Source organism: Pangasianodon hypophthalmus, chromosome 19 (assembly GCF_027358585.1).
Source record: "Pangasianodon hypophthalmus isolate fPanHyp1 chromosome 19, fPanHyp1.pri, whole genome shotgun sequence".
Taxonomy (NCBI): domain Eukaryota; kingdom Metazoa; phylum Chordata; class Actinopteri; order Siluriformes; family Pangasiidae; genus Pangasianodon; species Pangasianodon hypophthalmus.
The window spans coordinates 18267923-18280899 of NC_069728.1; the positions used below are offsets into that span (position 1 = coordinate 18267923).

The 12977-nt window shown below is 37.6% G+C and overlaps 1 protein-coding gene across 1 annotated transcript in view; it reads left to right on the plus strand.

Annotated features, from left to right (window-relative positions):
• The window catches only part of rab15 (RAB15, member RAS oncogene family), a 15843-nt gene extending 3289 nt beyond the window's left edge, over positions 1-12554 (plus strand). The window contains exons 2-7 of the mRNA XM_026922990.3: positions 6946-7006; positions 7105-7165; positions 8723-8800; positions 9887-9976; positions 10083-10148; positions 11037-12554. Coding sequence (XP_026778791.1) covers positions 6946-7006; positions 7105-7165; positions 8723-8800; positions 9887-9976; positions 10083-10148; positions 11037-11195 — 515 coding nt within the window. The 3' untranslated portion in view covers positions 11196-12554. The remainder of the gene's footprint in view (positions 1-6945; positions 7007-7104; positions 7166-8722; positions 8801-9886; positions 9977-10082; positions 10149-11036) is intronic.
• Positions 12555-12977: the final 423 nt, after the last annotated feature.

Sequence of the window (12977 nt, forward strand, 5' to 3'; positions counted from 1 at the left end):
TTAATCTGAAGATGATGCCAATTTTGTTGATGATTGGACAAAATTTGTAGGAGGAGTAACGAAAAAACAGTTTTTGACAAAATCCAAGATGGTGGAAAATCTGATTAGGCGGAAATTGACATGCATTGAACTCGTCTCGACCCAGGGAATCCAAAGATGCCTGACTTTTAAATTTTGGACACACGGTTCAAAGGTTATGACCATAAACGTACTTCCAAATTGACCTGATGGCAGCACTTGGCCAAAGTTTGGTCAGAATATTCCTTAGACCCTCCCCAATCAGTGTGCCAAATTTCACAACTTCTTACAAGAGGGTTCTATGGGCTGCCATAGACACCCTAGCCAGAAGAAGCACAAGAAGAAGAAGAAGAAAAAGAGAAGAAAAGGTAGAATAACAATAGGGTGCCTACGCACCTTTGGTGCTTGGCCCCCTAATATCAATATACAAGTATCTAGTCAAGAAACCAGGAAAACAATTATTGGTAAAAACATTTAGTGCAGATTGCTTGTCACTGGCAGCTCAGCATTGTAGCGATTGCCGAATGCTGAAAGTCGGCCTGGTTAATAACAGAAATTGCCAGTGGAAAGAAGCTGTTTAATGGCTCGATGACGTGCAGGTTTTGTTATCAGGGAGCGGAATTGCTTCCTGATACAACATATGGTGAAGAGTCATTTGGCCGTGAGCCGTCCTCTTAGCGTTAACATTAGTTGATGATTCACTTTTGCAGTCTTTCTTGCAAATTGAAGGACGTTTTCTTTGAATATGACGCTGCAGATTGTCAACTATTACGTTAGATCTTCCTTCTACTTTGCGGTGTGACGTGTTTCTCAAAGAATCGTAGGACAAAATACTTTATACACAGATTTTTCTGCCGTCGGTCCATCTTCAAAAACCCGGCTACAGCACCTATCTAACACCGTATCTTCAGGAAGGGACAAATTCTGGAAAAGAATTTAGTCTTATTGGGGAAATGTTTAGGTTTTTAGTATACTTGAAAGTGTAGTATACTTTGTTGAAATCACAATGGAAAGGAAAAAATAAGGTTATTAACCACTTAAGCACTTTTTAAAATAATGTTTTCCATCTGCAACAATTCAGAGTGGTTTTGTTCGTGTTTTCGATTACATTGAATGAAAAATTTTGTTCATTTTTGATTTTCGGTTTCGTTCCCTGTAGCATTTCAATGGACAGAGACAGCAGTGACTATATTCAGTGGAAGGATGGAGAAATTGGTGATTTACTTACGTTCATATTAAAAACAGCTTCAGGATCTGTTTACCTTCATAACCACGCAGTTATACAGAATTTCTGATGTTACTTGTTGAAAGGTGTGTAACGTGTGTAAACAAATCATTTTGGAATATGTTACTTCATCAAGTAGAAAATTGTACACCATGCTGTCACTAAATGACTATTAAATACTCCAGATTAAAGGAAAACTCCAGTGTTTTTCAACCTGATCTCTGTGTATTGCACTTGTAGTGTATGCGTGAACAAGAATTTCAACACATTTCAATCCTGAACAGAAGCAATACTAGTCACTCCTCCAAAATCACATATAATTCTGGAGGGCAAGTGTTGAATTTCACCTATAAAGATTTAAAATATTAAAACTCAGCCTTTACACTGGACTATAAATGTTTATGAATGAGAGAAAGTGAAGTTCTACTTTCCATCACTGGACCAGTCACTTAAAAAGTAGTTCTGGTTATTTTACACTTTCTTGAAGCTTTTGTGCTATCCATACGCCACCAGAGCCACACGACTACGCTAATACGCTAAGAAGGGACAAATTCTACAGATTCAGAGCCTCATTTACACACACGACTAAATAATTCAATTTAGACTTGTGTTATAATTGAGTTTGGAATAAACAGCTTTTCTGGTCTTTTCTCAGGACAGCTATAAGGAACTACTGTAGACTCAGCAGAAGAATGAGGATCGATGTCCAGAGTTGATTTTAAACACAAACTAAAAAACAAGACATTAAGCAGACAAAAGTCAAACGCAGTAAAGGCAGAAGTCATCAAACGAAAGGGAAAACATTAGCGTTGGAAAACTCAATCGGGGAAAATACGGCTCAGAAATTACGCAACACAGGAGATTGGCAAGACTTCGCAATGAGTGACTGTGTAAAGTGCGTATATAGTGACAAACCAGGAAGTGAACAGCTGATTAGCACTCTGTGGATGCTGACCTCTGCTGGTCAGGAGAGGTACTGTCCTGGACTGTTGAAAGGTGGTGAATTTTTATTAATGGTAATTAAATATTACACATTAAAGATACAGTGAATACAGATTAAGTTAAAAGACACTGGAGTATTCCTTTAACACAATTTTTTTGGTGAGCTGAACCACTTCAATCTAAAGTATTTGCTTTAATACCTCCTGAGATTTCAAGCAGGCTAACATTAAGCAAAATCTTTAGTTGTTGATTTTTTTTATTCATCTGCTTTTGCTGATGTTTTTAAACTTTAGCTTGGAACACTCGACTGCTTTTGTAGTCAAGTTTTCATGTTTTGTTTTGAAAGGTCTTTTTTAAGAAAGCTGAACTGCATTACAAAGCTGCACCAAACATATCACACACTTGGGAATGGCTTTGGCCTTGTTACTGTCAGTGAACATAAATCCAAAAGATTCAATTCTCCTCGCTGTGCTTACAGATTGCTTTAGAACCTTTGAGTCTGATTTGTGCTCTGATTTGTGCTTGGATGTTTCTGGTCTTGTGTTTCACTTTTACTGACAAAATACAGTATGTGTCCATTTTAAGAGCTCTTAAGGTGTTGTAAAGCTGAAGATGTTTTTTAGCCTTGAAGAATGTATTGGCTTGCTAAGACTGTAATTTATGTTTTTTATTTAATAATAGGTTTTTTATTTATTTGTAATTTTACTAAGAGCTGTTAGGACATGACATGACTCATGAGTAATTCAGTCAACTACTATCTCTTTTTCCTGATGAGGTTACAGTAAAATGTTGGACTATTAATTGTTTTAATTAATTTACTTTTTACTTTTTAAACATGTACAGTATATTATTAAAATTTAACTTAATGCCTGTGTCACACTCCCATCACAATAAAACGAACCGCTGGTTGAAAAACGCTGCTTTAGTATATTATGATTCTCTATAAAGTTACTCATGGAGATCATATGCACCAAATTCAACCATCTCTCTAATAGAACCCTGTCTTTAATACTATCCATATAAAAATCTCAGTCAGACTCAAAAACATGCCAAACATATGCTTCCTATAATTGCAGAGTCTAAAAATCTCACTGTCATGTGACTTCATGAAAACAGTTTGTTCAAGAAACTCAATTTCCGCCTGTAAAATATTGAAGAGTGACCCAGATGGATCTATGTTCAGATCTCTGGCTTCAGAACAATCTTGATTCTAAAGTACATCAGAGAAATATATTGGGTTAAAGCAGCGGTTCTTAATCTTTTTATCAGCCGGGATAAAACTGTGACCACAGACAAAGTCTCTCATGGGTCACGTAAAGAAACCGATAGCTTGTCTAAATGTAATTAGCTGTTTACATATATATATATAGAGAGAGAGAGAGAGAGAGAAAGAGAGAGTAAGAAAATAATTAATTGTATTAATATTAATACTAGTAAGTTAAAACCTGGACTTGGAAACCCATGATTACATATTTTGAGAAGATGAAGACTCTCTATTGATTACTATAATGAAAATGTTTCCAAAGACTAATTAATTAATTTAAGTAAGAGCACCTGTGTTATCTTTAATTTTGCGTAGTCATAATATTATATGTACAGACCATGAATGAAGCAGTGATTAGAATACATGGAACATAACCTTTGTTTGTTCCTTTGTTTCTTCTCTCAATATGGATATTGTGTTCATTTGGAAATGTGTATAAGAATTATTATTATTATTATTATTATTATTATTATTATTACTATTAGTAGTAGTAGTATCATTACTTTTTATGCAGGTTTTATTTATTTTGGCAGAAAGGGATAATGTGGAGGAAAAAATGAACATGCTTGCAATTTTATTGAGCTTTTTCCTTTTTAATGCTTTGGTAAAGATTAAAAAGTAGAATTAAAAAAAAAAAAAAAGTTCAAAAACTCCAGTTTAAAGTCTGTCAGATGTGCGCTGAAGTGTAACTAATTTTAAAAACCTCACAGTGACCTATGAGAGTTTTAATAATTTAATTAAACTGGCTGAACATTCCTCACTGTCATGTAGTAGAACTGTTATTTGTCCAAAATGTCACATATACCCATTTCTTTAGCTAGGCTTGGCTAACGTATGAGCTACAAAATGAGCTACAGAGCATTTTACAACATCTGATCATGAGCGAAAATGGATTTATGTCACAAGAACACTTGCTCTACTGTGAGAGTTCACATGTTTTAATAAAGCCAAATATGGAAAGGAGCATAATATACAAGAACAATATGTAAGTAAGAAAATAGTGTTGATTATAGGAAAATAGTCAACTTTGGGATGGTGCAGTGAAGCAGAGTTACTGTTACTACTCTGTAGTTGATTATTTTCCCATAACAGCAGGTTGTGAAATGTTTTAATCCTCTTATACCACAGCAATTTGCCAAAGATTACAATATTTCTTTATTTCTAGGTCTCACTTGCGTTATAGCCGCTATAAACAGTCGTTCCCTCACAGGCCTCTCTTTTTTCTCTCACTTAAGTTAATAAGACAAAAAAAAACCTTGCAGCTTGTCATGTTACTGAGAAACCACAAAGAAGCGTAAATGCTTCTGTCCTGAAGATGCCATAAAACTTACTGACTGATACAAAGCGCTGACACTGGAGACTCCTTCCATAAATGTGCAGAATTCAACAGAAATCTGTTGTTATTATTATAAATACAGTGCCATGCCACTTGTACATAATCATATTGGTTTTCATATTGTTGTTATTATGCATCATCTTTAATTATATTATTATTATTATTATTATTATTTCTTCATCTTTTTATTGACCTGGAATTACGGAGTGGTGGTTGTTAGTTTTTGTTCTTTAAATGTTAAATTCTGTCTCATTTTCATTGTTTTTGTTCAAAAATCATCATGTCTGTATGTCAGGTCAATCTTTTCCATCCACTACAGCAAGGCAACCAACCAAATGGCATTCTGTGGCAATAAAAAAAAAAAAAACACACACACAAGCTGGCTTTCTGTGTTCGGAGTCTGTGTACTTTACCGGCAGTCGGAAAAAAAAAATCAATGAGGAACCTTTCCAGTGAGGCACTTATTCATGCCGGTAGGATGGGATCTGTCTGGATTGCACTATTTTGATTAAGCACTAACCTTTAGCGAGTCGATAAAGTCCTGGACCGGGGAGTTAATCTGCTCCACCGGCTCTGAGAGATAGCTCGGGATGGGATCTGCCCTAGATCTTGCTTCAGTAAGCTTTAAAACAGCGTGACATATATTACCGCAATAAAAACTGTCCTGGGCCTGAGTGCCATAACCGCAGGATAGAGACGAGCTCTTTAGTAATGATTAATATCTCTTTTAATGTGAGTGTGAAAATTAATTTCTTGTCACAACATCATTTCCAGTGCAAGGAAACGATTTTCCTGCTTCGTCTGAATGAAGGGCCTGTCTCTAATACCTGCTATTAAAAAAAATCTATATTTCCTACAATAGCTTGTATGCAGTTAATGAGAGCTCATTGTGGTAAAGGGTCATTAGAGTGGTCTTTATGCTAACAGAGGAAGCCGATTATATCAGGAAAAATTAATACTTTCCTTTATACCACAGTGCTGCTGAATTCTCCAGTCTGATTGGTCAGAAGAGGTTCTGGTGAAAAAAGGTGCAGCTGCAAATCACAGGTGTATAATAATGCGTCCGTTCTAATACGCTATCGTTTCGGGACTTGTGTGATGGACGTGCTACATACTCTTAGCCTAATTAACCAAAAAAACCATACAGTGATTCACGTGGTGATGTTTTCTGTAAGGAGACGTAACTTTAAGTTTTCTGACGGAGTTCACGTTTTGCAGGTTCTGCGTTTTTTTTTCTCTCTTATTATCTGGCTAGTGAGGGAACGACTGTTTATAGCTGCTGTAACATAAGTGAGAACAGGCAGTCCACAATATTAACTGTAACTATAAATGGATAAAAGGTACGATGTGTCATTCTTTAATAAATGAGATATTGTCGGCATACATTGCTGTGGTGTAAGAGGAATAAAACACTTTAGGACGTGCTGTTTTTGGAAAATAATCAACTTTGGTGTGGGAACAGTAACTCTGCTTCCTCACAACTAACAGCTTTTGATTATTTTCCTATAACAGCATCACACAGTGTTTATTAACAATAATAATAATAATAATAATAATGATATATACTGTATACACTGATGCACATTTGCTTCCGATGAACTTTACTTTCTCTTCATGCCAACTTTATCTAGGTGAATTTTGTCCTGTGAATTCATGAGCCTCGGTCTTGTGAGCTAATAGAAACTTGTCTTTTTGGTCAGTTAAAATTAAGAAACTGTTTACTAATTAAGTTATTATTATTATTATTATTGTTATTATTATTAAGCAGCTTCACACCAGACTTTTGCCTCACTGTTTTCTTAATGCACACCTAGAGAATTAAATAAAATTAGCTCGGTCTCGTCCACCACCGTAAACAATTCATTAATTTTTTCAATTCTGTTTTTTTTCTCTTTTCCTGCTAGAATTTTATAATATTTGTCAGGTGATAATGAAAAAAACACTGATAAGCGTAACACACTAAATGTCTTTTATGTAACTCTATTTCTTCATCTTAGTTTAGTCCTAAGGGTGTGCAAACTTTTGCGCTTATTTGCGAAGAGTCAAATAGTTTGCATTTCTTGTAGGGTTTATTTTTTTTTTAGTGCATGACTGTCATTTAATTGTATAAGAAATATCTATCATATCATATTATTTCCTGTTCCTCTCTTTGCCTTTCAGGGGTGGATTTTAAAATGAAGACATTAGAGATCGATGGAATCAAAGTGAGAATACAGATATGGTGAGTAAGCGAGAGGTTGTGCATGAACTCTACACTGTCATGTGTTGGTGTTGGTGTTGGTGTTGGTTCTGACTCTCCTGTACGTCTGTCACTTTCAGGGACACGGCAGGACAGGAGCGATATCAGACCATCACTAAACAGTACTACAGACGTGCGCAGGTGAGCTCATCCATCACACACTCCTGTTACATCACACAGTCTCACTGGACAGGTGTGAAAAATGATGCATTTTGTAATAGTATGAAACAGTCAAAAGAAGTGCTTTGGAGCCCATAGTTGTGCATTTGTATATGAATGTGTCTATAAATCAGCCTACTTTAGAAAAAACAGTGTACAGTGTGATATGGAGAAGATTCCATGCCTGTAATAATTAGTAATAATTCTGAATTAAGGGTTCTGTGCAGCAGGAATGAAGAAATAATGAGCCAATAAAAAAACTTCCTTCATGTAGACGCCGACACCTCGTGGAAAATTATACTTTTCCTTTTTCCGATTATAGCCACGCCCCTGAGTACAGCTCAGAGTTGGACGTGAATGCATTTCATTGTCTCATGACTGCGATGCACGGATGATAGTCAAATGCAGTGCAACAGGAAATTTCATTTACTTCTGACCTGAAAAAAAAAAACAATCCCTGGCTTATTCTTTCTTTCACTGAAGAGATAAAGCAACCTAATAGCAATGCAGTAAAGGTTTTGCATTTCAGTGTAACATGTTGTCCTCATGTCACAAATAAATAACAATACTATCTCAGTGTGCACTTTACAGTGTGATTGTTTCCTATCTGGTACAAAATCTTCAGCATGGTGTGGTACATCACAGTATAGTCACTAATCCAAACTAGTGATGGCTACGATTACTAAAATACTACTCCAAATACACATCAATTTTTTTTCTTTGACATGAAATTAAAAAACAGGTAGTTTATTTTATGTATAAATGTGTGTCATACTTTTTGTCTCGCTCACTTGGTGAACTGTTGAAGTCGAGACACAGTGAGCAACCAAAAGCAAGCCAGGGGTGCCAATACTTTAATCTTAATGACAGTAAAAAATTCTAAGTTCAAATTTTGTCAGATGTTAAACAGGCAGGCTGAATCTCGAATGACCCTTATATTTGGGGTTTTGTGTAGCAGTACCATTATGCTCTACCCTATGTAGTGAGCATGTGTAGTGAATAGGAAGCCATTAAAGATGGCAGATTTTACATGGATCATGGTTAATAAATGTAAAAAATTAAAAAATAACAGCAACTAAAAACTATTACTGTGCGTAAATAAATAGAAATGAATCCAAAACATGTGATCATGTGATAAAATTTCATGTTTTCTGCCTCATAAAGCTGACAGAAAAAGATTAGAACGGAAAAGTAAACGTTGTCAGACAGTCGCTACAGCGCTGAAGATCACTGTGTTGTATTGTTCGGTAGAAAAGCCATTCTAGTTGGAGATATTATCAGGACCATTCTGTGATTCGACCAATTAGCGATCTGCATTATTCTAGCTCCGCCCACGTTTCCTTAAGAAGGGGTCAGGAGTCAGTACAGGGTTTGGTGTTTGGTACCGTACCACACTGTTCAGAGGAAAGGTGCTGTAAGTTAAGTTATTTGACTGTGATGGATGACGATGGTTACTTATATGGTACTAATAAAAATCAACAGCATTGAATTAAAATTATTTAATGTATAAAATGATTCATTGCTATTTTTCTTCACCAGGGAATCTTTCTGGTGTATGACATCACGAGTGAGCGCTCCTTTCAGCACATCATGAAATGGGCGAGTGATGTGGACGAGGTGGGATTCACATAATAATGATAATAATAATAATAATAATAATAATAAACATATTTGACACTTAAAATGCACTAAGCAGATTTTTTCAGATCCTTTGAACCCAATGCTGCACTATGAACTAAAATGTAGACCAAAAACAACAAATTATTGCATATTGATAAATAAGTGGATGTATGAATAGATGGATGGATGAATAGATAGGTGGATTGATGTATAGATGAAAGAATAGATGGATGGATGCATATGTTTAACTTGGTGAAATGGATGAATAGATGAATAAATAGGTGGATGGATGAACAGATGGATTGATGTATAGATGAAAGAATAGACGGATGGATGAATAGGTGGATAATTAGGTGGATGGATGAATAGATAGGTGGACTGATGTATAGATAAAAGAATATATGGATGGATGAATAGATGGATGAATAAATGGATGGATGAATAGATGGATAAATAGGTGGTTGGACAAACAGATGGATTGATGTATAGATGAAAGAATAGATGGATGGATGAACAGATGGATAATTAGGTGGATGGATGAATATATCATGAAACAGCGATGTGCGGGGTCCAAGCACCCTTCACCAATAGCTCCCCCGGTGGCCAGTTCTTGCCAAGTTACACAGAACACTAACGAGACCGTAGGAGAACGTACTGTTCACGCTGAAATGCCTGCTGGAATCTGATTGGCTGATGGATGTCATGTTTTTTAGGTTTTTTATCGATTTACAGATTATGATTATTATACAAAATGATCCAGTACATCAAATTTCATCTTAATTGGACTTCTTGAGAAACGGTTATTTGAGTTTAACTCCGCCCTTATGGTTGGCCACGCCCCAAACTTTGCAAACACAGATGTAATAAATAGATAAATACATCAGCCAGGAGTGTAATCTTCAGCCATAACGCACTCGGGACAGTTCCAGGGACGTGACGAGAGTGATGATGGAGTGATGAAACAGCAATACACAAAGCAATAAAATACGTATCTTTCACGTCAGCTGTCTCTGTTTGTGTCTCAGGATGACTGCTTTCTGAATCTGTACACTAACACTCTCTCGTATTTCTCCGTCTCGTAAGTACGCTCCTGAAAAAGTGCAGAAGGTGCTGATTGGAAACAAATCTGACGAGGAACACAAAAGACAAGTGGCCACAGAGCAGGGAAACAAGGTGTGTGTGTGTGTGTGTGTGTGTGTGTGTGTGTGCGTGTGTGTGCTCATCATTAAAACGGGAAGGTTACTGTACAAACATAGATGTGTTTCTTCCCCAACTGTAGCTGGCTAAAGCTTATGGAATGGACTTTTATGAGACAAGTGCCTTTACCAATCACAACATCACAGAGGTACGTATTAATCTGTTCATCTTCTGAGAAAATAGAAAGTAATAGAAAAGAGTAGAACAGAAGCGACAGGGTACGAACAGGGTTGAAGTGAATTTGTGAGAATAGAACAGAATAGTGAATAGCTCAGTATGAAATGTGAAGAATAGCAAGGAATAAAAATAATTACTTGAGAATTATATAGAAGTGAATAGAAGAGAAGGTGTCAAGAGCATAGAATGTAGAAGAAGCTAAAAGATGAGGGCGTCCCAAAAGTATCCATACAGAGGGGAAATTAACACTTTTTTAGCAAAATGTAACTTTATTTACAAAACATCCTCTACAAGATTTTCTCTGTAAACACACACAGAGTCGTCTCTCCCAGCTTTGGCTCCCAGTTTGGTGACAGCATCGTGTGTGTGATGAGCTCGCCATGTTTCCTGTTAAAGTCCATCACAACCTTGCGACAGCTTCCCGATCCAGCCATGAGCATCATTTCAATACCTTCTTCTTTTGTCGAAGGAATTCTTAAAGGCTATCTGAAAAAATATATATGTAATATAAACTAAGTATGAATTTTTTTTAAGACATTTTGCTAAAAAGTGTTAATTTCCCCTCTGTATGGAGACTTTATAAAAAAGAAAATCTAAATAGAAAAGAAAATGTGGAAACAGAATAGCCTTATTGTCACTGCACAAGAGGATTCACACTTTGTGAACATAAGAAAGTGGTATATAGACAAATATATAGTGCAAAAGTTTGCACACCCTTAGGACAGAGTGAGGAAATTGAACACTTTCTGTTTCATACAGACGTTTTTTTTTACTGCCATGTGTACCAGAGAGACAGATTTTGCTTGCACAGCTATAACCCTGCTGTGTCTCTCTTTTATTTCTGTCCTGTTTGTTTCAGTCCTTCACACGTTTGGCTGAGCTGGTGTTGCAGGCTAATAAAAAGGACCTTGATCTCCTGCGGGTGTCCATCAATGACCAGCTGGATCTAGCGGCGCTGGAGGAAGAGGCAGGAGTGTGTGACGGCAGCAGTAACGCCCAAAAGACCTGCTGGTGCTGAGGACAGGAAGTGACATCAACACATTTTCTTTTTTTTACCCAGTGTCACTTTGGCAGATTTTTTTTTCTTCTCAGTTTGGTGCCTTCCAGTCTCATCACGAATGAATGAATGAATGAATGAATGAATGACTGTGCTATGTTAAAGTCCTCTTTACATTCAGGAAGCCTAAACATTGATCATAGTAAAGGTGACTCTTGACAAGTTAGTAGCAAGATGAGTTAACCAGCTCTTGTTAGCATCATACATTTTAGTGTTTCGAACATACATTTCAGTTAACGAGTGTGGTAAATAAATTCATACAGCAGTTACAGCTGTTCTATTGAAATTACAACGGTGTAGAAATGGTACGGCCCGTCGTAGGGGTGCTCGGAAGACTAGTTTACTCCTCGGACACCTTTCTGACACGTCGGATTAAACATATTAGTGTTTACTCGTAAACTTATTCAGAAGGAATTATATTTAAGAACATTCCCAACTTTGTGTGTTTCATTTTCTTTAACTGTAATAGGATTGTTAAGAACAAAAAATTATACGGCACACCGACATCCAGCTAATCCAAGGAAGCGTATCTACTCGGCTTCTGGTGTTCAATTCAATTCAATTCAGTTGTATTTGTATAGCGCTTTTAACAATGGACATTGTCACAAAGCAGCTTTACAGAAAAATATAAATTCAGGATATAAATTTTAAATTTATGAAATTATCCCTAACGAGCACCCCAGAGGTGACAGTGGTGAGGAAAAACTCCCTGAGGCCATATGAGGAAGAAACCTTGAGAGGAACCAGACTCAAAAGGGAACCCATCCTCATCTGGGTGACACCGGATAGTGCGATTATAAATAAATCCCTTCTATAACTGTGTACTATATGGTCAGAATGTGCAACTGTGTAACCACGAAAATTCACTATAGTCTATTTTGTTGTCAACTGTTCACTGATTTGAGTGCAAAACTGATTGTGGGAATTGTAGTCCTAAAGCTATCATATCAGTTGTAGTCCTAGGCCATCGTAGCAAAACTGTTCATATCAATTGCAGTCCAAAGCCATCTTCATAGTTTCCAAGTGGAATCATCCAGAGTAATCTCATGTAACTTTAACCTGTGTGTGTTGGAGATCATCCTCATCAGCAGCGAGTGGTATCCAAGTGATGAGAACTCCAACCAGAAGCAGGGCATCAGGACGGATCAGGCAGATCCGGAGAGCAGAAAGGGTCAGGATCACTGGTATCTCAGGAGTAGCATGTGTAGCTCAACGGAGAGAGAGAGAGAGAGAGAGAGAGGGAGAATGGGAGGGAGAGGGAGAGAGAGGGAGAGAGAGAGAGAGAGAGAGAGGGAGAACGGGAGAGAGAGAGGGAGAACAGGAGAGAGAGAGGGAGAACGGGAGAGAGAGAGGGAGAACAGGAGAGAGAGAGGGAGAACGGGAGAGAGAGAGGGAGGGAGGGAGAGAGAGAGGGAGAATGGGAGAGAGAGAGGGAGAACGGGAGAGGGAGAGGGAGAGAGGGAGAGAGAGGGAGAAGGAGAGAGAGGGAGAGAGAGAGAGGGAGGGAGAGAGAGAGAGAGAGGGAGAACGGGAGAGAGAGAGGGAGAATGGGAGGGAGGGGGAGAGAGAGAGAGAGGGAGAACGGGAGGGAGAGGGAGAGAGAGAGAGAGAGAGAGAGGGAGAACGGGAGAGAGAGAGAGGGAGAGAGGGAGAACGGGAGGGAGAGGGAGAGAGAGAGAGGGAGAGAGAGGGAGAAGGAGAGAGAGAGAGGGAGAGAGAGGGAGAGAGAGAGAGAGAGAGGGA